At 36.7% G+C, this 25,819-nt stretch overlaps 1 protein-coding gene across 6 annotated transcripts in view; it reads left to right on the top strand.

Annotated features, from left to right (window-relative positions):
- The window catches only part of LOC128184503 (brefeldin A-inhibited guanine nucleotide-exchange protein 3-like), a 57,781-nt gene that overhangs the window by 20,827 nt on the left and 11,135 nt on the right, over window positions 1–25,819 (top strand). For all 6 annotated transcript variants that reach the window (XM_052854021.1, XM_052854020.1, XM_052854022.1 and 3 more), the window contains 17 exons: window positions 460–579; window positions 1,620–1,838; window positions 2,434–2,665; window positions 3,240–3,359; window positions 9,496–9,693; window positions 10,719–10,983; window positions 11,691–11,870; window positions 12,783–13,038; window positions 13,480–13,654; window positions 13,883–14,484; window positions 14,860–15,030; window positions 18,090–18,210; window positions 20,707–20,935; window positions 21,792–21,922; window positions 22,029–22,165; window positions 24,107–24,688; window positions 24,946–25,256. In XM_052854021.1, the coding sequence (XP_052709981.1) occupies window positions 460–579; window positions 1,620–1,838; window positions 2,434–2,665; window positions 3,240–3,359; window positions 9,496–9,693; window positions 10,719–10,983; window positions 11,691–11,870; window positions 12,783–13,038; window positions 13,480–13,654; window positions 13,883–14,484; window positions 14,860–15,030; window positions 18,090–18,210; window positions 20,707–20,935; window positions 21,792–21,922; window positions 22,029–22,165; window positions 24,107–24,688; window positions 24,946–25,256 (4,049 nt within the window). The remainder of the gene's footprint in view (window positions 1–459; window positions 580–1,619; window positions 1,839–2,433; window positions 2,666–3,239; window positions 3,360–9,495; window positions 9,694–10,718; window positions 10,984–11,690; window positions 11,871–12,782; window positions 13,039–13,479; window positions 13,655–13,882; window positions 14,485–14,859; window positions 15,031–18,089; window positions 18,211–20,706; window positions 20,936–21,791; window positions 21,923–22,028; window positions 22,166–24,106; window positions 24,689–24,945; window positions 25,257–25,819) is intronic.

The raw sequence follows: 25,819 nt of genomic DNA, 5'->3' as shown, positions 1-25,819 counted from the left end.
TGGCTCTTTGTGTAACTATTTGTTATAGCGGAAGCTTTACCTTGACGCTGTTTGGTTTTTTGTTTATTTGTGCTATTTATAGTAACATTGGCGATTGGCCTGCCTATAGCCAGGACTCTGCTTTCAGCAGAGCCCGGCTAAAAAAATGATTTATATTAAAAAGCGTCAAAGAATTCTTTAAGAAATTTGAGGTCCCATAATATTCTGGGCCAAAACAGTAATGATTCTCAGGCACCACTGCATTCTGTCAAATACTATTGCAATGATTCATTTTATTGCCATGTAGAAAAGGGAAATAAATCAATTTTCAAATTTCAAACCAAGATATGAAAAAAAAAAATTATTATTTCCATTTGCAAATTTTGCAATCAAATGAAAAACCAGTATGCTGCCTGTTATTTTGTAATTTATGGCCAGAGAAACTAAAAAGTTACTTCTATTGGCCTTGTGTTGCTGCAGACATTGATGGACTGGGAAGCCATGAGAAGGGGTCACAGTTTCTGAGCAGCTGTTGTCCCGCCCACACAGGAGATGGGGAGGAGTCAGACGTCTTTGAGAAGGACAAGTTTGTCACATCTGGTGGGTACCCCTTTTTCTTCAAGGGTAAAAGATTATGAAATACAGTGTATGTGGAAGACTGACTGGTCATCCATCCCCTTCAACACAATATACAGAAAAAAATCTGTATTAAGTTAAGTAAACAGTTAATAGATAAATTGTGTGAATACCTAAATCTTGTACCTAGGATTGAGATATAGATTGATAATACTGTATTTTTCGGAAGAATCGTCGATGCATACAGCTAGTCGAATTGCTCATTTTTAGCCAAAATTTTAAGAAATTCCTATTTTTTCGATACCTAATTTTCAAATGTGTGCAAAACGGGAACAAACCGTATAAACAATAGTATTGATAATTGCCAATTACGTATTTTAAGAATGAATTTGACCATAAATAATTTCTTATTTATATTTTATACTAGCAACTCTTCACTAATAAAATAATAAAACTTAAAAACTTAAAAACATTCCCCGGACTTATTGCAATAATTTTTTCCATTCAAATTTGGTTTTGATTTTACTGCGCAATGTTATTTTTCCCACTAGTGATATATGGAACCATGTAATGTGTTTATAAAAACAGAACGGTAACACTTTTAACTGATTAAAGACAATGTACCTTTTTTTTAATTACCGTTATTATGTATTCTAGTGTTAGCAAATGAGTATAACGATAATTAATAAAGATTAACAATGAATTCAACAACGTAATTTCTAATCACACAGCCAAATATAGATGAACTACAGATGATTAAAATTAAGGTTTTTAATGCTATTTTTAACAATTAACTGATTTCAAGCCTTAAACAGGTCGATCTAGACGATAAGTTGGGTGCTCTGCATCAGAGAGAAAAAATACTGACTAATCGCCGGAAAAATATGGTGTCCAATGGTTTAGTTACTGGGTTTTTTTCAAGTTAGACTCATTCATGCCTTAAGTAAAATAAAGCTGATTTTTTTTTACACAGTGTGCTAGTTTCTGTTTTCAGACTTCTGTGAGTAAGTTTCAGATTACGTTTATGACTATGTTTACCCTCTACTTGCGATTTCCATTCCAAGGTAAGATGTTTGCTCGCCGCGTCCTCTCCAAATGCTGGGATGGAATTCTGGATGTTCTGTCAGTGCTACTGAATGGGAAATCATCATGCGGAATTTCCAGCAGTCTGGGATTACTTCTGGGGACAGAGGGAGCAAAAGAAGAGAGCCTGAGGGCCCAGGAAGCCATCTGTACCAGTCTGAATGGGCTACAGAAAGCAGCCCGCCTCTGCTGTACACTAGGTACTGTAGATTCTTTATTATACACTAGGTACTGTAGATTCTTTATTATACACCAGGACATACTGTAATTCTGCAATTTAGCTGTATTTTATTAAATTGCGAGAGTATAAAATTGTGAACGACAAATTTTTTTCATGATTTCTTTTAGTTTACATGCGTCTGAAAAATAAAATGCAATATTTTAAAATCAGTTAGATGTGTTTCTCGCGATTTTACACAGATATTAATTCATTGCTTTTAATAAGGAATTTTTAGTAATAAAAAGGGTGTGTGGAGTTCTGAGGAGTGGTTGTTGGGGTAGGGGGAAGGCAGTAATGCTCTCCACTGATAGCTTACATTTGATAGAACTTAAATGTCTTCTGTTTCCTTTTCAATGAAGAAATGTTTTGTTTTTAGATTTTTTCTATTGTACTAGGGAGCCTAAGGGAGGGGATAGAAATCTAGTTATCTAGTCTACATGTCAATAGGGTGTCCAAAAGATTTCAGTATTAGTAAAGTACAAAAAAAAATTCTGATAAATGGAAAAGTAAGCAACATTAGATTAATGTTTTCACTTCTAAATTTTTAACAACCTGCTGCATTGCTCTGGTGTTAGGTCTCCAGGGATACTGTGGCACTGTGTTTTGTCAGCTGGCCAGCACATCATGTGTCGTCATTGACGCCCAGAAAAGTCCGATCCTGGAGCGTAAATCCCTTAACAAAACAGCTCCCCACAGACCTAGACTAGTCAAGCTCCACGCCTCCCACGTCCTCAGTATGGATGTCGTCATGACAACGGGCCTGGAGATGGGCAGTCACTCCTCTGACTGTTGGAAGCATTTATTTAGGTATGTGAGCTTTAACATTATCTTATGTTTTTGAAATGTATATTTTTGTATTATGATTATAACACACCTGTTAACTCTAAAACCTTTTTGAGGAAGTCTCCCTATTTTTACATTTTCTCCCCTCTACTTAATAATCATATTCACTGTTATGACTAAATTTTTAACGGGTTGGTCAACCCAAAAATTTCCCAAAACTTGAAGTCTTGACTCCTTGAAGTTTTCCCTTGGACCTATGGACCTTGAGCTATTGAGAATATTTGGATTTATTGATCAAGCACGTTGTTTAGAGAAATTGCTAATGAGCATTGGTTAAAGAGACAAATAAAATTTATTGTAAGGCCATCTGTAGTACAATTAATTTCTTCCCTAAATAATTTATATTAATTTTATAGATATTACCTTCATATAAAAATGTTTCACATTCTCACAAAAAAATATTCAATCAATTCTATTTAAAAGGTATGATTTGTGAGAAACAACCTTAAAGTATAACAGAACTGTGGATGGATGGATGAATAGACAGTTTGATTGATTGATTGATTGAGTGATTTATTGTTTGATTGTCATGTTTCAGATGCTCATCCTTTATATCAGGGTTGGAGCACACATATTTTAGCTTGGGACAAAATCACTCCAATCTTCCCAAGCTACAACAACAGGAGTCCAACTTTGAACCAGGAGGCCCTGACAGCAAGTAAGTCACTCAATAAACAAGTCTTCTTCACAATTTCTTCACAGTAAATTGAATAAAGTTATTGGATGAGCAAAGAACAATCTGTAACTTTAAACTACATGTGCCTGTACTTGCTTTTAGAGAACATTTTCTATGGGGTTTTTTTCACAAACATCATGTACACATGTACATTAACAAAGTTCTCCAATAACCTGGTAATTTTTAACTCGAGAGTGAGAGTACAACTTAATGAAAGTTTTCTTTCTTCGACATTTGTTCCCACATGTTCTCAACATGCATTTAATAATTAGGCGGGTCTAAAAAAAATGCACCAATTAGAATCTTTGTTGCAAATTGCAATTGAAATACACACCAATAAGAAAGTGTCATCACTCAACGCAATGGTATATCAGTTGAAATGTATACTCTCAAGCGAGCTTTGTGAAAAACATTAAATGCTTATTTTTTAATACCATCAGTCCTATAACACACTAAGACAAATTGAATACCACTCGATTGATATTCATGTTCAGTTTATAAGTATGAAGCATTTGTGTATCATTGCTTTAAAGTCATTATATTCGCTCTAAGCATGGGATATGAAACGTCATGGAATAGTCATATTAACATGTAATGTAGTTCGCTTCCGTGACTTAAAATACAGTGCCAGAAACTTTGTCAAGAAAAATCTTTTTTATCAACAAATAGATATGATTTAACGATTAATTTTCATAAGTACATATCAAATTGATGATGTTTGCTTGACTGTTTTAATTAATTTTACATAATAAATATATTAAAAACATGAGATGATGTTTATATTTGTGCCCATGCGCTGTGAAAAGGTGAAGTGTGTTCACAGGAAACTGAACGTTGCAGATTTCTTATGCAAACATAAGGGAAAATATACACTGAATGTAAATATGTAATGTACAATATGGCAGTCATTTAACAAGTAAGTCAATAAACAAGTTGAGTCAACCAATATCAAAATAAAGTAGTCATTTAAGCAGTACGTAAGTCAATATTGAAACAAGTCAGCCGATAAATTAATTACGTCAGTCAATATACAAATATGACTGCCACAGTCATTTACCGGGTCAGTCATTAAACAATTCAGTTAATAACCTGGTCAGTCAATATACAAATATTGACTGTCATTTACCAGGTCAGTCATTTAACAATTCAGTTATGGATTAAGTTAAGTCGGTCAATATACAAATATGACAGTTATTTACCAGGTCAGTTATTTAACAATTCAAACAAGCAATAAGTTAAGTTAGTCAATATGCAAATATGGCAGTCATTTACCAGGTCAGTTATTTAACAATTCAAACAAGCAATAAAGTAAGTCAGTCAATATACAAATATGGCAGTCATTTACCAGGTCCGTTATTTAACAATTCAGTTAAGCAATAAATTAAGTCAGTCAATATACGAATATGGCAGTCATTTACCAGGTCCGTTATTTAACAATTCAGTTAAGGAATAAGTTAAGTTTGTCAATATACAAATATTAGGTATTCTGTATGATTTGATAAAAAGTGACCATAATGTTGTACGCTCCATAGATAAGTTGTGGAGGATTTGATATTACAGAAATTGAGAGTAAGGTAGCAAGGGACAGTTTCTGATAAAGTACCCGTCAATATTTTTGTAAAATTGAGAGTTGCTGTACTTGAAGGCTTATGAGTGTTGCTAAAATTCATGAAATGATTTTTAATGATTATCATTAGTTAGAGGGATGTCTCTTGTTGAAATTAATATGCAATATGTAGGCCCCATATGTTAGGTACATGAGAATCAGAAGTAAAATGCGAAACCTGCGGCCATGACTGGTGTGTTGACTTTACTCAGTGAAATTGCAAGTTACAGACGTGTGTTAAAATAACACGAAAAGTAGATGGATGAGACATAGTAAACTATACACAGGTTAGTTACTGACGTGATGGTGCAACATGCACATGGTACGGAAGGTCAACCCTTTGCAGGAAATTAACAGGGAGGGGGGGGGGGGTCTAAAAAGCTGTAAAGGGTTATAATCTCATAAAAACAGTATGTAGAAAATTTTACAGGTTTTGACCTGTAATTTTCTTCAGAAATTGGTGATGGCCTTATAAAGAGTGAATTAACGCCTTAGGTATTTGTGATGAATGGGAACTGAGGAAATTCTAATTGCAGAGTTCCGAAGACACACATCCCCTCACTGGCTACAATGAATTGTATCAAAAAACTGTCCAGTGCCACCTTATGTACTAAAGTTGCATAGGAATTTATATATAACAGAAATTGACTGTTACATGTATATACTTAATACAATTAACAGCATAGGCTTCACAACTGGGGAGAGGGGGAGGGTTACCAATATTTTTGTTAGATATAACTATAACCACAATCCTTTTTTTTTTTTGGCTTGTCAAGATTTCTGATAAGTCTAGCCCCCCATTTTCAATTTGCTTCTGATGCCATGTGCGGCATGGGATTATATGTTTCAGAAATTGACGGTATTGTTGTTCCATAGTATGTTTGGTGGGGCACCATAACAACAGGAAGTGATGGAAATGTTCCATAGATTTGAATGTGTGGAATATTTAAATGATTCAGTAAGTGACAGGAATGTTTTTCCATTGCTTGCTTTGTTCCATTCTGCTTTCTGATAGGTGGGATGTCTGAAGTAATTAAACATATTTTATATTTAAAACTACCTCAAAATAGGTGAAACCCTTATTATCATTAAACTTTACCAAGAGGAAATTATTCAAAGGTTGATATACTAAATTGTGGCAGACTTGTTGACAGTAAGAAGATTCTTTGAGTCACTGTTATGTTGGGCTTGAGAATGAGGGGGAGTTGGTCAGATTATTGCGGACAGCACCAGCGATCTTTAACAAACATGGGGAGAAATACATGTGTGGGTCTATAAATAGCACCAGAATGTACACAGTGTTACAAACCGGGAAGTTAAAACTGGAGTGGACTGACACTTGTTAAGCAGGACATAAATTAATGGCTGTGTGAAGTTAGGCGTGTTAAATCCTCTGCAATAACCAAAAACTGGAGTGGACTGACACTTGTTGAGCAGGATGAAAATTAACGGCTGTCTGAAGTTAGGCGTGTTAAATCCTCTGCAATAACCAAAAACCAATCTATTGTACTTTTCAAGGTAAGGTGAGGGTGTTAAGAAGAGTTTGTTGTAAGTTGAGTGAAGAGTTTGTAAGGCGAGTGAAGAGTTGTTTTGGGTAACAAATATTTCTACGGGCCGATTGTGTAGAAAATTAGAGAATGATATCCAAATTTAGACCAGTTTTTGTGTAGCAATTGTGTGCTAATTTTAGCCATCTGGTTTCTCAACCCTTTACTGAGTTTCTAGTTTCAAAGTCTATATTGAAATCAAATGTTACTCGATCAGTCCAGTCAGTCTATATACCTGTTTTGTATCTGTATATATTGGATTGTATCTGTAGACTTATGTGGTTGATATATCTGTGGAAGTTTACATTTACACCAAATATACAATGTATCCTAGCTGTCACTGTTGTAAATTTTTAAAGAAATGACAGTTTTGCTTGAGAAACTTTTCTTAAAGGTTTTGAGGACACTTTAAACTTGTGACTCACAGGTGAAAGTATTGATTATCAATTGTGCAGGCAAGCTAGTAAAAGAGCGTGCACACACACAGATTAAGATAATGTGTCAGGCTCTAAAACGCACAATGTTTGATTAGTTTGGAAGTTAAGGTCATGTTTCTCCCAGCAAATGGTGAAATTTATAAATCAAAGGGTGAGCTTATAAATCCTCATGGACCCCCCCCCCCCCCCCCCCACCACCACCCCCTCCCTTCCCGGCCAATGTTTTACAGTAAAACCAGTATATTATAAAAGAGTTGTTGTAATATAAGGTCTTTCTCAATCACCATGTTAGATTAATTTACCAGTAGCTCTCTCACTCGCCTGATTGATTTCATTGTTAAAGTGGTTACCATGATTCAGTATTTTATTGTTACAGTGGTTACCATGATTCAGTATTCTATTGTTACAGTGGTTACCATGATTCAGTATTTTATTGTTACAGTGGTTACCATGATTCAGTATTTTATTGTTACAGTGGTTACCATGATTCAGTATTTAGGTCACCTGAGTCACTCAGGTGACCTATTGCAATTGGTCTTCGTCCGTCGTCATGCGTTGTGCGTCGTGCGTTAACAATTTTACATTTTTAACTTCTTCTTGAAAACTACTAGGCCAATCGTTACCATTTTTGGTGTGAAGCATCTCTATGGTAAGAAGAATCTAAATTGTGAAATTTATGGCTCTACCACCCCTGGGGTGCCACGGGTGGGGCCAAATATGCAAAAAAAGCCAAATTTTCAAAAATCTTCTTCTCTACTTCCACACATGTGAGGAAAAAACTGAATGCATGGTTATGATGTCCATGAGGCCCTCTACCAAAATTGTGAAATTTATAGCCCCTGGGTCAGGGGTTCAGGCTCTAGGGTGGGGCCAATATGACCAAATAGTAAAAATGTATTAAATCTTAGAAAATCTTCTTCTCTACTATCATATATATTTGTTAAAAACAAAATGCATGATAATGATGTCCATGGAGCCCTCAACCTAAATTGTGAAATTCATGACCCCTCGGTCAGGGGTTCAGGCTTTAGGGTGGGGCCAATATGGCCATATAGTAAAAATGTATTTAATCTTAGAAAATCTTCTTCTCTACTCTCATATATATTTGTTAAATACTAAATGCATGATTATGATGTTCATGAAGCCCTCTACCAAAAATGATAAATTCATGACCCCTCTGTCAGGGGTTCAGGCTCAAGGGTGGGGCCGATATGGCCAAATAGTAAAAATGTATTAGATCTTAGAAAATCTTCTTCTCTACTCCCATATATATTTGTTAAAAACTAAATGCATGGTTATGATGTCCATGAAGCCTTCTACCTTAATTGTGAAATTCATGACCCCTCGGTCAGGGGTTCAGGCTTTAGGGTGGGGCCAATATGGCCATATAGTAAAAATGTATTAAATCTTAGAAAATCTTCTTCTCTACTCCCATATATATTTGTTAAAAACTAAATGCATGGTTATGATGTCCATGAAGCCTTCTACCTTAATTGTGAAATTCATGACCCCTCGGTCAGGGGTTCAGGCTCTAGGGTGGGGCCGATATGGCCAAATAGTAAAAATGTATTAGATCTTAGAAAATCTTCTTCTCTACTCACATATATATTTGTTAAAAACTAAATGCATGATTATGATGTCCATGAGACTCTCTACTTAAATTGTGAAATTCATGACCCCTTTGTTAGGTGTTCATGCTCTAGGGTGGGGCCAATATGGCCATATAGTAAAAATGATTTAAATCTTAAAAAATCTTCTTCTCTACTCCTACACATGTGGGCAAAAAACTGAATACATGGTTATGATATCCACAATCTCAATTACCTAAATTGTGAAATTCATGGCCCCTGGGTCAGGGGTTCAGGACATGAGGGGGGGGGGGGGGCAATATGGCAATAAAGTGTTAATGCATATAATGTTTAAAAATCTTCTTCTCTATTCTCACACATCTGTATAAAAAAACCAACTAATAATTATGTTTACCAGGAAGTCCTCTACTGAAATTTTAATTTTCATGTCCCCTGGGGTATGGGTTTTGACTCTAGGGCAGGGCCAAAATGGATGTATAGATGTTAATGCATATAACATTAAAAAATTATCTTCTTTACTCCCACACACCTGAAAGGAAAACTGAATTCATTATTTTGTAGACCAGATCTTTTAGTTTTTCACCAAAATTATAGGTTTCACAGTTCTTTTTGAATTAAATGTGGTTGTCATTACAAATTTATAATGTTTCTACTCCAGTATGAAACCTAATTAATTATAGATGCATATATGAGACTCCATGACAAGTTTGTGTATTGGATATATACTATTCAGGTGACCGTTAAGGCCCATTGGCCTCTTGTTTATTGTTACAGTGGTTACCATGATTCAGTATTTTATTGTTACAGTGGTTACCATGATTCAGTATTTTATTGTTACAGTGGTTACCATGATTCAGTATTTTATTGTTACAGTGGTTACCATGATTCAGTATTCTATTGTTACAGTGGTTACCATGATTCAGTATTCTATTGTTACAGTGGTTACCATGAAGAGCCCGAGCTGTACGGCGTGTCGGCCACCACTGCGGTTCCTGTGGCCCCCAGGATCAACATTACAGAACTGATCAAACAGAGCGCTATAGAGTCTGGCTGGGAGCGGTCACTGACCGGGGGTGGGGTCCTGAATGCTGTCCAGTCCTCCCAGGCACTGTGTGGGCTCTCACAGGAGGTGGACAGGTGGGTCACTTTACAATCATAAGATCGTCTTGCATGCTGTAGTCTTTATGTTATAATATTATTTTGTCTGTCATTGGATTTGATTTTGACTGTATGCCGACTTAGTGATATCATTAAACTGAATTGAATTGAATCATTAATTTTAGATCAATAAGTTTATTTGTTTAACAGGGTATATACCTGTGTTTGTTTCTTTATGTATAATTATTTATATTTACACATTTATTATTTCACTATCAATAAAAACTAGTTTCATATAGACAATTACAATTTAAACTAGTTTTCGTTTTATGAAATGGTTAAATATAGATCTTCTATTGTATTAATATGTACTAAAGACAATATGTAAGTCTGGAGATGACAACTAATGATGCCTACATTTATAGTAGAACTGTTCTAATTGGTAGTTGTTAAGTTAGGACTGTTCTGATTGGTAAATTGTTAAGTTAGGACTGTTCTGATTGGTAAATTGTTAAGTTAGGACTGTTCTGATTAGTAAATTGTTAAGGTAGGACTGTTCTGATTGGTAAATTGTTAAGGTAGGACTTTTCTGATTGGTAAATTGTTAAGGTGGGACTGTTCTGATTGGTAAATTGTAAAGGTAGGACTGTTCTGATTGGTAAATTGTTAAGGTAGGACTGTTCTGATTGGTAAATTGTTAAGGTAGGACTGTTCTGATTGGTAAATTGTTAAGTTAGAACTGTTCTGATTGGTAAATTGTTAAGTTAGGACTGTTCTGATTAGTAAATTGTTAAGGTAGGACTGTTCTGATTGGTAAATTGTTAAGTTAGAACTGTTCTGATTGGTAAATTGTTAAGTTAAGACTGTTCTGATTAGTAAATTGTTAAGGTAGGACTGTTCTGATTGGTAAATTGTTAAGTTAAGACTGTTCTGATTGGTAAATTGTTAAGGTAGGAATGTTCTTATTGGTAAATTGTTAAGGTTGGACTGTTCTGAATGGTAAATCGTAAGTTAGGACTGTTCGGATTAATAAATTGTTAAGGTAGGACTGTTCTGATTGGTAGATTGTTTGAAGAGGCAGCCAATCAGTTGAATCTTCAGTCCCTGTTGAACTTCCTGTCTGAGCTTTGTGATGCCAGTCAGCAGCAGCTGTACGGACTGAGTCGACAGGTGCCATCGGAGCGAGGACCTGGGGGGGACAGTCCACTCCCCTTCAATGCCCTCCACCTGTACCGCTTACAGGAGGTCCTGATGAAGGTGGTGCATAGTGACCGGCCCCTGCTACACCTGATTCACACCTGGACCATTGTGTCACCTCACCTGGTGGAGGTAACTCTTTGACTTATATGTGGTTCCCTCTTTTATATTTTATATTTTATTAATGAATTATACAATTAAGACAGAAACACTTGACAAAACCATCTTGCTCTCAAAACATGTAAAATTTATTCACATTGTAACAGTTTGAAAGTGACTTATAGGTCCGTTGGGCCGGGTGTATTGTGTTATTTTTGTAAAATGAATTTTGTAATCATGGTATATATACACATGTCACTATAATAAATTATTTACTTATTTACTTACTTACATTGTCGGATTATGTTTTTTTCTTGATTCTCAATTATGAAATAGTTTTTGGAAAATGAAATGTTATCCAGCTGTTGTTTATAGATAATTTATTGACCTAGCACAGCTATGCAATTTCCTGGTTTTCTACATGTATATTGATTAGTCACAGGAAATTCAACAATTTGTTGGATACATATGATTTAATTTGATATGTTACACATCATAATTGTAGTGCACAAAACATAATGTTTGAGTACATTAAAACTTACACATGTGTAAACTTACAAATGTGTGAGATATTTCTTTCTTAATGAAAAAAACCCCACATGACTAATTTGTATGAATTATTCCTTCCCTACAGAACTTAATATATATTTATGAACTATTTCTTCCCTAAAGAGAAACACTAGCATAATTATTCCTTCCCTACAGAACTCACATGTGTATGATTTATTCCCTGCATTCAGTGTGCTGGCCACAGAGACAGAAATGTGTCCAAGATGGCTGTAACCTGTGTCCATGATTTCATTGTGGCAATGCTGAGTGAGCGACCAGAGCTGCCATATTTCCACGTGAATGAGCTCCTATGTAAGGCACTGGAGAACATGCTGTGTCTGGAGGTGTGTGATGGAGACGTGCAGGACCAGGTAAGAAACAGCTGGAGGTGAGACATGTAGGACCAGGTAAGGAACACCTGGAGGTGAGACATGTAGGATCAGGTAAGGAACAGCTGGAGGTGAGACATGTAGGACCAGGTAAGAAACACCTGGAGGTGAGACGTGTAGGACCAGGTAAGAAACAGCTGGAGATAGACATGTAGGACCAGGTAAGAAACACCTGGAGGTGAGACATGTAGGACCAGGTAAGAAACACCTGGAGGTGAGATGTGTATGACCAGGTAAGGAACACCTGGAGGTGAGACATGTAGGATCAGGTAAGGAACACCTGGAGGTGAGACGTGCAGGACCAGGTAAGAAACACCTGGAGGTGAGACACTAAACCAAGTAAGAAACACCTGGAGGTTTAATGTGTAGGACCAGTCAAGAAATATGAAGAGGTATGTAAAGTTCACATCCAGGAACAGGTGAAAGTCATGTTGATGATTACATTACTCACCAAAAAGCAACCATCATAGCATCTATTCAGATAATTTTCTACAATTATAGGTGTACTAACAGCTTTTTACTCGATTTTTTTTCACTTATCAGAATTGACATCTTGACACAGTCAAAATCACTTTTACTCTATTTGATCAATAATTTAGATCCACGTCATGTATGGCAAAAAAAATTTGACAAACTTTTCTGTGTTCAGAGATAGAAAATAAATTTCTATAAAATGGTCAATTCAATTAAGTTCTCAATGAGTACATATAATTTCACATTTTATTTAAATTGTTTACGGTACTATGGGGTTGATTTCTGTTACTGTCAATTTGTTGGACATTCTATCTGTGTTTGTACAGTGTTGGATTGATGCTGAACATTTCCTCCTGTAGATTGTGTGTTCTATCTTAGTTTGTACAGTTTTGGATTGATGCTGAACATTTCCTCCTGTAGATTGTGTGTTCTATCTGTGAGTTGGTGGAGGCTTGCACAGCCGACATTAAATCCGGATGGCGTCCGTTGTTTGGAGCACTGAGAGCGGTCAAGATCGAGTATACGGCCAATGAGGAAGTTAACGATGCAAGACAGAGGCATGTGGCCGCTGTACTAGATGTGTTTGAGGTGTACCTGGCTACAGACAACATCCTGGTCTTTGCGAACGCCACAGTTGATTGCATCCTGTGTTTGTTAAAGTATATCAGAGGCCCAGGTATGCTTACTGTGGAATCATTAGAATTTGTGGTGGCTCAATTATCGTGGTATTCGTGGGTATCCCTCCCCCACAAATTTAAATCCTCAACAAAACAATTTTAGAAAGAGTTATCTTTGTTACTGAAACAGTAACCGACACATCCAGGAAATTTCATCCCCGCGATTGAGCCAAAAATTCACAATCCACGAAAATTGGTCCCCATGAATTGAAATGATTCCACAGTAATTTGTTACCTCTCATTAAATAGGAAAATGTCCAGATGTGTCGAAAACATGTTTTATGTAATACATGTTCAATAAATGAAAATAAACACTTAAAAACATAATATATGAGTTTAAGACTGAGTAAAACTTGTGAACTTTTTTTCCTGTGTAATGCCATACAGGTTAATGGGAGATACATGCATTTTTTTTCACTTTCGACTTTTGAATCATATAGCTGAGTTTGACAGCTCCAGTGGTGACGATTCTGATTCGGGCAGTGATTTTGTTATGGGGACCACTGGGGGAGAGAATTTGTGTATCCCTGCTTTGGGGTATCTGAAGCGATGTGCCCAGATTCTACAGACTATGTGGAAAATGCCAGCCTGCCCTGTATTCAACTGTGCTAAAAGGTAGAACTTCATAGTAAGAAAGATTGTTCATTAGTAGATGGGTGGAATAGATAGAATAGTACATCAATCCTCATTACCTTATTCCTAATTAAACTAAGCTATCAGAGTCTGAACATTACTGGAGTTAAAAACATGAACATCCATTTTGTATATAGAATGAAGAAACAACAAGCTTTAATTTGTTGAGAGAACCTTGTAAATGTAAGTTGTTATTTACTTAATGTACAGAATACAAACTACACCCTCCCACGTTTTTGTGGACTCGAGCCTGCCTCATATGAACATGGAGGACTTTATCCGACACTACCACGAAGCGAGTCTACATCGCTGCGAGACCTGTACCTCAAAACCACCTAAACAGACAGTCAGCGATGGCACCACCCCCACACCCAAGCGGGAGCCACAGGATAACCATTCCCTCCAAGACGAGGGGGGTACAGACAGTCTGAACTCTGTGGATTCAGGGGTAGTGACCGGGCAGAATGATTTCAAATCAAGTAGTAAGACAGACATACAAGACAAGAGTCTGAAGGATGGAGAGATGCAAGACAAGAGTCTGAGAGACAGAGACTCTGTGGAGGAATCCCCTGGACGCTGTGAGAGATGTGATGCCCTGCACCTCCTGCATAAGCAGCCTGGTGGTGCTACAGAGGGTTCCCTGGATCTGGTCAGTTCTCTGGATGCCATAGACAACAGTACGGGAATTCTCCATGTGTTGTTCTTGTTACTGGAGGGCCTGTCTGGAGCCGTGTCCTCCTGTCCAAGATCTTATCAACCCCAGACCCTGGAGATGTTGTTTGATATCCTCAGGTCCACTGCAGACATTCCGGGTCAGTTCACCTTCTTCATTGTAGATTTCTGTTTCATATTCATATCATAATTTTGGCTGCAAAAACAAAAAAGGTTAATGATAAATGTTTTTAGCTCAACCATGGACCTCTTAATGATTTTTAGACAGAAGTGACCAGGAAATAATGTTCCTGCCTAGTCATTAGCTTATCTACATCACAAAAACATGTAAATTACAGTCAAGCTTCATCGATTTCAAAATTCTAGCTCAAGATTGTTATAAAATAAAGCAAAAGACATGAGCAGAAAACTATGTCAGCTGAAATCAAATTGTGATAACAAAACCATCAATGGTCTGAAGATACCTTTTAATAGCAGAGCAAGAAAATAAGATTACATTACTGTTGTTTTTCCAGGTGCTAAATTTTCGCTGTTTTGTGTGAATAGTCTCCTGTTGCCAATGATCCAGTCTTGGTTGCGGGAAGGCAGTCGTAAGCTGGGCTACTGGGACTGTGGGGCCAACAACTTCAAGCAGTGCTGTGGTCTCTGTACCGATCTTGTAGTGGCACTTGTCCAGAAGTTCTCAGGTAAGATAAGTAAAGCAATGTGACACAGGTAGGGGGAGATTGACAGGGAAATGTGACACAGGTAGAGGGAGATTGACAGGGGAATATGACACATGTAGGGGGGGATTGACAGGGGAATATGACACAGGTAGGGGGAGATTGACAGGGGACAGTGACACAGGTAGGTCAGAGATTGACAGGGGAATGTGACACAGGTAGGGGGAGATTGACAGGGGACAATGACACAGGTAGAGGGAGATTGACAGGGAAATGTGACACAGGTAGGGGGAGATTGACAGGGGACAATGACACATGTAGGGGGAAATTGACAGGGAAATGTGACACAGGTAGGGGGAGATTGACAGGGGACAATGACACATGTAGGGGGAGATTGACAAGGGAATGTGACACAGGTAGGGGGGGATTGACAGGGGAATATGACACAGGTAGGGGGAGATTGACAGGGGACAATGACACAGGTAGGGGGAGATTGACAGGGAAATGTGACACAGGTAGGGGGAGATTGACAGGGGACAATGACACATGTAGGGGGAGATTGACAGGGAAATGTGACACAGGTAGGGGGAGATTGACAGGGGACAATGACACATGTAGGGGGAGATTGACAAGGGAATGTGACACAGGTAGGGGGGGATTGACAGGGGAATATGACACAAGTAGGGGGAGATTGACAGGGGACAATGACACAGGTAGGTCGGAGATTGACAGGGGAATGTGACACAGGTAGGGGGAGATTGACAGGGGACAATGACACAGGTAAGGGGAGATTGACAAGGGAATATAACACAGATAGGGGGAGATTGACAGGAGAATGTGACACAGGTACAGTGGTAACAACGTTATTGTTGACAAGCCAATCGTGTTAAATCGTTCGTGTAACATGGGTGATCGTTCATGTAACGTGCGGGATCGTGTGTGTATTAGGAAAATTGGTGTGCGTTTTTTACCGTGCCTGTTTGTGCGTGATCATGCGGTTTTTTCGTTTTGTAACTTTTTTTACGGAATGCCAGGATTTATTCTTAAAACAAAGACAAGTAGTTTTTGTAAAACAATGTGAATTTAAAACTTTTTATTATATAAGAACATTGACAGTTGTTAACATTCATTCTCTCTTTCGTCCTTAAATACATTTTTTTATTTCTATAGCTCATTCAATCCTTTGTTCGGTCGAGTTACTTTTGCTTAATTTTACAATCAGCCTATATCAAGCATCAATTGTGTCTTGACAAATGATTTCAATCATATTAGCAAAAGCGACACGTTGAATGAAAGCGGCTAAGCTTACCCATTCCCTGTTTTAAACTAAACGATTATTCCCAGCGTTTTTCTTTCAAATGAGAATACGATACGCATTATTATCTAGTAGATTGTATACACATTTGTTTGAAATAAAATTTATTTAGACGCTTTAAAATTTAGAATAAATAGAAATTAATCAATTATTTACTGTACATTATGAAAATATTGGATGTGAAAAATCGAAATTCTTTGAAACAAGGTAACAAATTTACCTGTATCACGTATAATTAAATCGTACGAAAGAGAATTAAATTACATTAACAGTCAACTCGTATGTAAATAATTTCATGTAGTTTATGCATTATCTTCATTTCAATTACACATAATTTTCTTTAACTTATGATTGAAGTTAATATTTGTTCTGGAGACAAAATATTAATTTGTGTCTGAATCCTTTATATTTGTGTATGGATGTGTAAAAGTGTTAACTCGTAAAATGAAAAACAGTTCATGACTAAAGTACATGCCGCTTTTCAATAACACACAAACATAAAGCAATACAAATTAAAGTAATACGTTTCCTTAATTCTTATCTTAAAAATTAATTTTGATTTTGCGTGTTTAATGGTGTAGAATCATTCGGTTGCATGTTTTATTATTTTTGTTTGTGTATCGTGAAGATTCAGTAAGTTAGTGACCATCCGTGTATCATGCGTGATTGTTCGTGTATCGTGCGTGATCGTTCGTGTATCAGAATCGTGCGTGTCGTTTGTCAACAATAACGTTGCTACCACTGTAAGGGGAGATTGACAGGAGAATGTTACATAGGTAGGTCGGATATTGACAGGGGAATATGACACAGGTAGGGGGAGATTGACAGGGGAATATAACACAGATAGGGGGAGATTGACAGGGGAATATAACACAGATAGGTTGGAGACTGACAGGGGAATGTGACACAAAAGGTCAGATAGTGACACAGGTAGGGGGAGATTGACAGGGGAATGTGACACAGATAGGGCAGAGATTGACAAGGGAATATAACACAGATAGGTCGGAGATTGACAGAAGAATGTGACACAGGTAGGGCAAAGATTGACAGGGGAATGTGACACAGGTAGGGGGAGATTGACAGGGGAATATAACACAGATAGGGCGGAGATTGACAGGAAAATGTGACACAGTAGGTTGGAGACTGACAGGGGAATGTGACACAAAAGGTCAGATAGTGACACAGGTAGGGCAAAGATTGACAGGGGAATATGACACAGGTAGGGCAAAGATTGACAGGGAAATGTGACACAGGTAGGGGGGAGATTGATAGGGGAATATGACACAGATAGGGCGGAGATTAACAGGAGAATGTGACACAGGTAGGGCAAAGATTGACAGGGAAATGTGACACAGGTAGGGTAAAGATTGACAGGGGAATATGTCACAGATAGGGCGGAGATTGACAGGGGAATATGACACAGATGGAGAGGGAGGAAATTGACAGTTGAATTTGACATGGATGAAGGGGGAGAGATTGACAGAAGAATGTTACACATTAGATAAGGGAAGAGATTGACAGGAGAATGTGACACATTAAGTAGAAGAAAGTTTGACATTTGTGGAGGGGGAGAAGATTGACAGTTAAATGAGACTTGGATGGAGGGGTGGGGAGATTGACAGTTAAATGAGACGTGGATGGAAGGGTGGGGAGATTGACAGTTAAATGAGACGTGGATGGAGGGGTGGGGAGATTGACATTAAATGAGACGTGGATGGAGGGGTGGGGAGATTGACAGTAGACACGTGTATATCTTTGCTCATTGTAGGTTCATCAGAAGAGGTGTCTCGATCAGTTGAACTGATGCTCAGGCAGCTATACAGTATCCTAGTGGAATGTATCTCACAGCCTACCGAGATAATCTCAAGACTTGGCTGCTCCTGTATCAGGTAATTGAATTCTGACCTTGTCTCAGATGTTGGAAGCAAGTCATTCTTTTGACATATGAATGACTCCATCTTAAATCTTTATTGTTCTTTATAGTAAGTCTTTGACAATGTATTGACATTTTCTTAGAATTGTTTTTTTTCTTGTGATGAGATTGTTTGGGTTTTTAACTCACCTGAGCTGAAAGTTCAAGTGAGCTTTTCTGATCACATTTTGTCTGTCATCCGTCTGTCCGTCTGTCTGTCCGTAAAACTTTTCACATTTTCAACATTTTCTCAAGAACTACGAGGCCAATTTCAACCAAACTTGGCACAAATCATTCTTAGGCTAAGGGGATTCAAAGTTGTGAAAATTAGGGGCCACACCCTTTTTCAAATGATAATTAGAAATTAATGAATTTTTTTTAGAAATTTTCAAAAATCTTCTGCTCAAGAACCATTAGGCCAGGAAACCTGAATCTTGTGTGGAAGCATCCTCAGGAAGTGTAGATTCAAAGTTATAAAAAATCATGACCCCCTGGTAGGGGGGGGGGGGGGGTAGAAGTTTTACATAGGAATTTTAACATAAATATATAGAAGACACTGTATTGAATGTATGGAAACATATATATATATATATATATATATATATATATATATATATATATATATATATATATATATATATATATATATATATATACCGTATATGTATATATGTATATGTATATTCCCGCTTATAAGTCGGTATTTTGGGAGTAGAAATTTGAGCAAAAAGGAGGGGTCCGACTTATAGGCATGACATACAATCAGAAAATTTTTCCACTGGGTAAAACTTCGTTTTTGGGTGCCAATTTGCTTCCAACTTCCAACTTGTGATCCCTATACTTGACATGTTTATATTTTAATTACTAAAAAGATAAACACATTAATAAATGCATTGAAAGGTTCAACTGTATTTCTTAAAAATATAAAAAGGGTTTATTTGATAGGATCTTTTATTTAAGCAGGCAATTATTTACGCCTGAGGTGATAATAGCTGTAGGTATAACTGTACTAAGGACAATACAAGCCAACACTGAGTGTAAGGGGCTAATTACCAACCCTAATCGGTCAGTATGGGATAAAATACCTGTCATTTTATTTCCAGTAGCATTTAAACTAGTTTTTGAGCTATAATCAAGTTGTAATGAGTGTTAAAAAAAATAATGGCGTCCAAAATCGAAAGTTACAAATTTCAAGAAAGATAACTCTGTTTACAGAAAACTATTAAAAAACATGGCGTCTATAACCGATCTAGACAGTGGGATTACAGAACAGTAATTTCTTTTGAATACTTAAAAATTAAACACTGAAATAAATGCTGGTCTGTTTAAAAAAAATTAAAGATTGTTTTATAATTATTCACAATTAATTTCACCTGAGGTGATAATAGCTATATTGGTGGCTGTAGGTGGCATGTCACCTAAAACAACACAAGCTAACACACCAGTTTTAAAAGGGGCTATACTATCTTAATCAGTCAACAGGGGATCAAAATCACTATAATTTTATTTTCAACAGTATTTTAAATAGTTTTAGAGCTAATACCAAGTGTATTAATAAAAAAAAATGGCGTCCAAAATCGAAAGTTATTATTCCAGGATAGATGTCTTAACTGAACACAACACTTTTAAAATGCATCTAGAAATGATAACAGAGGGGTCAAACACCAATACATTTTATCTAGAATATAGTCTTGCTTGATAAAATGTGCTAATTTGATTGAGAATTTATAGACTGGTTATCCTGAAAAAGATACCCGACTTATAAGAGGGTCAATGGCAAAATCTTGTAAATAAACTTGAAAAAAGACAACCGACTTATAGGCGAACAATACTTATAGGCGAGTATATACGGTATATATATATATATATATATATACACTATTTAATTGTTCATGTTTTGTCCTAGCTCTTTCAATCATCCATCTCTTTCCCTCTTGTATATGTTTATTGAATGTTTTATGTTCATTGGATGCTATATGTACAGTCTTCATGTTGCCCCTTGAGGGCCCTTAATTGGTTAATAAAGAAATTGAAAATTGAAATTGAATTATATTGAGTAAATCTTTAAATATCTTCTTCTCAAAAACTAATCAGCCAGGAAAGCTGAAACTTGTGTGGAAGCATCCTCAGGTAGTGATAATTCAAAGTTGTGAAAATTATGATCCCCGGGGTAGGGTGGGGCTACAACGGTTGGTCGAAGTTTTACATAGGAATATATAGAGTAAATCTTTAAAAATCTTCTCAAAAACTAATCAGCCAGGAAAGCTGAAACTTGATACTGTAATGCTAATTTGATCAGAGTTAAGGCAATTGTTGCTCAGGTGAGCAATGTGGCCCCTGGGCCTCATGTTACCTGTGTACTTGTTTACCTGTTTACTTGTTTACCTGTGTACTTGTTTACCTGTGTGCTTGTTTACTTGTTTACTTGTTTACCTGTGTACTTGTTTACCTGTGTACCTGTTTACTTGTTTAGGCATGTGATGCTGAGTGCAGGAAACTTTTTCACTGAGGAGATGTGGCAGATCAGTGGAGTCGCCATGGAGACGGCCCTGGATGTGTCCACCTTCCACCTGCGGCAGCTGATGCTGCTCTTCCATGTGGACTCCAACAATTTCTATGGTGACATAGCACAGGTCAAGGTTGCCATGAGACGAGACAGCTCTCCCCAGGAGACTCGACGACTCAGACACCTGGCTCACCAGGTAACTACTGACTTGGATATAATAGATCTTACTCAGTTAGTACTGTATATTCTCACCAATAAGTACTGTTCGTCTATAAGTTGGTTGCTCTATTTCAGCTTTAATTTGAAGATTTGCTTTTGACTCACTTATAAGTCAGGTCATTTTTTAGGACAACTGATGTACAGATATTTTGAATAAAATAATCACATTTTATTATACTGAATTAAAAAAACATTGTCATTGTTTAACCCCATTTTGTGTCATTGTGGTTGGTCAAATATAACTTTTGATTTTGAATGCCATTGTTTTAGAAATCACTCATTACAAGTTAGTAAGAGCTTAAAAACTACCAGGTAATTAAAATGCTTTTTAAGATCAATGAGGTCTAGGAATAACAATCAAATGAACTTTGTTTTCTTTTAATGAATTCAATACAGTTTCAATGCATTTACCTGTTTATTATTTCAAAAGAAAAATATTACTTACTTCTATCTTGTGTAAAATTATCTTACTATGTCTCACCTATAAACCAAACCCCCACTCTTCACTAAATTTTCTACTCCCAAAAATTCGACTTATAGGTGAGTATGTATGGTACATAAAGTCATTGCTCATCACATGATGGCAAATAGACCTGATAATTTAAGTTTCAATAAACTGATCATTATCGACTGGTAAGTCCAGTGTAACCTGACTTTTAACAAATTCTTGTACAGATATTTTCATATTTGATGTATTGAAGCTGTTTGGAGTTATGTCTGTTTGGTATTGTTGATCAGGTGAGTGAAGTGGCCCCATGGCCTTTTGTTGTTGAGTCTGATCTTCACTCTAAAGCTTTTTAATCTTGCTAATGATCTCTATGGTCACTATATAGGTATTCCTGCTGGACAATCAGATGTCGGCTCATCAACAGACAGATGATGTGGAGGAGGATAAATCATTCGTCTTTCTTCTCTACAAGCCAGGAGAGGACCACAGTCTCAATCCAGAAGACATTTTACTCAGGTACATTGTTCTCTGTTAGCCTTTCTAAGTCACAGATCCTTGAAGCTTTTGGAATCTTTACTGCAGATCTCAAATTGAAACATTGATATAATTTTTCTTGTTGCAGATTGCCATTCAGAAACGTAGTAGTTGGACTTTTAGCCAATCAGCTTCTACTGCAAACGATAGGCAGTGTTCTCCTGACCCCAGAGTCTGTCAACTCTCCCTCGCCGCTGACCGACGAGAAACACCATACCTTGTCAGGTACCTGACCAATCAGAAAGACTTGCTTACATTTTTGTTTGGACATGGACCTTCTTTTTTTTTTGGGGGGGGGGGGGGGGGGACAAAGAAAAGTAAAAGAATATAAGTGATAGTATTGATTTGCTGCCAACTTAAGAGCCAATTTTGAAATTGGACAATGAATTTATTTTATTGAGATATTTATATAAAAAGACAATTGGATAAATTTTCTTGAGAAAAGAATATTTGGTGTTTTACTTACTACCTTAGGATTCTTTCAAAAGTTGTCAAATTAAAATAATCTTAATATCTTGTATATGAACAATATAAAATTTTCATACAATATGAATAAGTTGGTTTAACATACTGAGATTTATTCTGTGGTAAAGCAAACAGCTAAAATTAGAACATAAATCAATGGATATAAAAAATAAGCAGCTTTCTGCCGGTGTAACAAAAAATCTTTTTAACAGGTACTTAAGATTGTTATTTTAAGCAACAAATATTTATACAGGTGGACTAAGATAAGGAAAGAAAATATGTTTCATCAAAAACTCATTTCTAAATTATACATGTATGTTAAAGGATTAATCAAAAGAAAATATTAAATTTTAATTTAGGTCTATAAAAAGAATGTTCTGTTATTAAATTGATGCTGTCTTACGGACCAGGTTTGTTGTGGGGGTTTTACCCGAAAAACAGTTATTTTAATTACATGTAGGATGATTTCACCATGCATCGGACACCTTTGGATTTTTCCCTTTGTTCACGCATCAAATATTGTCCAAATAATTAAAACTTGTTTTAAATGTTAAATGTTTTCCCCTTGCTTAATTTTTGGTGAAAAAATTGTTAAATCTTTAAAAATGTAGAAAATAAAGCAAACTAATGAAGTGTTGAACTATTTCACCATGGATCGGACAGTTATAGCAGTACAGTAGAGATTAAAAATAACAAAATTTTCTGGTTTTAATGCAAAAATACAAAGGTTCGGACAAATTAATTCATTCAATTCCTATTCAGATTTCTTTTAATGTAAATCCTCAAATCTACATACAGAAATTTAGACTAGTGTTTCTGTTTAAAGGAATATTTATAATGAGGGGTTCTTTATCGTGCCAGCTCATACAGGAACTTTGGACCTAAAAAGACCGTGTCTGTAAAACTCGATTTTTAAGTGGTCTGAGGAAAATGTTTGTATCAATTATTTTTAAAGTTTTTATTTTACTTCACATTTAAAGTTTATCACAAGTAATGGGCATATACCTGGTAATCTCCATATTATTAGAAGAAATCATGCAGTGAAAACTGTCTGATGCATGGTTACTTTGTGTCCGATCCATGGTGAAATGAACATATGGTGCAAAAATGACCTTGACATTAATTGTTCAAATTTCTTGGACTTATTATAATCAAATTTTGGTTAAAAAATTACTTCTTTCTAATTATTTTACGCAGAGAGTGCATTTTCACTAATTTACAATCAAACGCACAACATTCAAATAATACTTTAGTGTAAAATCTTCGTAACTAAATTATCAATAATGGCAAATTGATGTCATTTTACGATGCCTATTCTTTGACAATGTGACTGTCAAATTCTTAATAATGATAAAGTTCATTTGTTCTAATTCAGGAATATACGAAATAACACATGAACGCATGTACATTTATTTGTATATTTATAAACAAAGTTGTCTGATCCAAGGTATGTGTCCAATGCATGGTTAATTCACCCTACTGTAAAAGTGGTTATTTACGCATGGGGGGAAATTACGCTAGTTACGTTGTAACCTTAAATTTCGCTTAAATTACCCCTGCACATATGGTAAAAAAAAAAAAATTTAGTGTGGTTAATCACGCATTTGTATAGTTAATACCCACACATATAATTTAATCATAGAAAATGCATACTTAACCACCAGGGTAAATAAACACTTTTATAGAAGCCTTTTTTTACAGGAATGATCTCGAAGCTGTCGGTTAGGAACATGCTGAAGATGCTTGATTGTCTGCGTAACGCCTATAAGACGGCGGTCGAGTTCGACTCCAGACCGGGGCTGAAGTTTCTGATCCAGAAAGTGGCAAGGACGGAGGTGGCGGTCAATCTGTACAAACAGGCGGGGGCCAGCATCGTCTTCTACATCCATTCCCTCCTACAAATCTGTGCCAACATCCCCGACCTCACTACGGTCAAGGTCAAACAGCTGTCCTGTTCCGTTCAGCAGAATTTACTAAACAATTGTTACCTCAATGCAAAGCATAACTCCAGTATTGCCAAAGTGTTAGCTAGTCCTGACCTATTTATCCAGCTGTTGAAGGCCATTTGTGATGAGCTCTGTCAAAGCTACGTGGACATTTTGTCAGACGAGACCTCTAGCTGTGTGGATAGTATGGCAGAACAGCAGGTGTTTTTCCTGATAGCCCAGCCTGACGACATTACGGATATTGTGGGCAAAAGAAAAAAATCCCAAACAGAGGACCCGAAACCCAAACCTTCCGGTCACAGCCAAGATCTGATGTCAGCAGCTGTCCCTCTTCAAGGTGAGATCTATAAGCCGTTAGTTTCAAAACTTTCGTTTTGTCTACATTTCTAAAAATTCATGATAGTTTTTCTTCATTCATGTAATAAGCACCATGATACTTTTCCCAATCTGAGTCACAGTTTGTGATTTAGTTGCCAAAAAAAAAAATTCAATGGTGAATAACTAGTTACATAAGAAGGCACATAGAGTCTCGGTGGTTTTTAGTACATTTGAGGAAGAAATGAAGACGAATATATTCTTATTTCTCTTCCTCAGAGCAAATCTGTCCAAGTTCTGAAGGAAGCACTGAAGATGAACAGGACGTAGAAAGTTCGGATTCAGATTATCCAACTAAAAGCAAGCGTGAGCTTCGTGAGGAACAAGACAGCAAGGTTTACACCATAGCGACGGACTCGCTGATCAAGTCACTGATGACCGAGTACAAACGCCGCAAACAGGCCAACGCCATGCCAAAGTTTGTCAAAATCTCCAAAAAGACCAAGAAATCCAAAGAAAGGAAACCCATGGAGTTTGTTGATAAAGTGGAGAGACAGATTGAAGAACAGAGGAAGACATCATACATGAAGGTATGTGTATAACAGCTGGACACAGTTTAGAAATTTATGCTTTCTGTTAAAATTTCTGAATTCCATATTCATATACCAGGCATAAGAAAAAATTATTCATTGTGCTGAGAATTAATCAATGTTTTCTTATTTGACAGTGCTGTCTCTAGACTTAGTTTTTAGCTCACCTGAGCTGAAAGCTCAAGTGAGCTATTCTGATCACATTTTGTCTGTCGTCCGTCTGTTCGTCTGTCTGTCTGTCCGTCTGTCCGTAAACTTTTCACATTTTCAACATCTTCTCAAGAACTACTTGGCCAATTTCAACCAAACTTGGCACAAATCATCCTTAGGCAAAGGGGATTCAAAGTTGTGAAAATTAAGGGCCACACCCGTTTTCAAGGGGAGATAATTAGAAATTAATGAAAAATTTCGAGAAATTTTCAAAAATCTTCTTCTCATGAACCAGAAAGCCAGGAAAGCTGAAACTTGTGTGGAAGCATCCTCAGGTAGTGTAGATTCAAAGTTGTGAAATTCATGACCCCCAGGGGTAGGGTGGGGCTACAATGGGGGTTGAAGTTTTACAT

This window comes from Crassostrea angulata, chromosome 5, assembly GCF_025612915.1.
Source record: "Crassostrea angulata isolate pt1a10 chromosome 5, ASM2561291v2, whole genome shotgun sequence".
NCBI lineage: Eukaryota > Metazoa > Mollusca > Bivalvia > Ostreida > Ostreidae > Magallana > Magallana angulata.
Note: the sequence above shows the minus strand (reverse complement) of the source record. Positions and strands in the feature narration are given on the sequence as shown.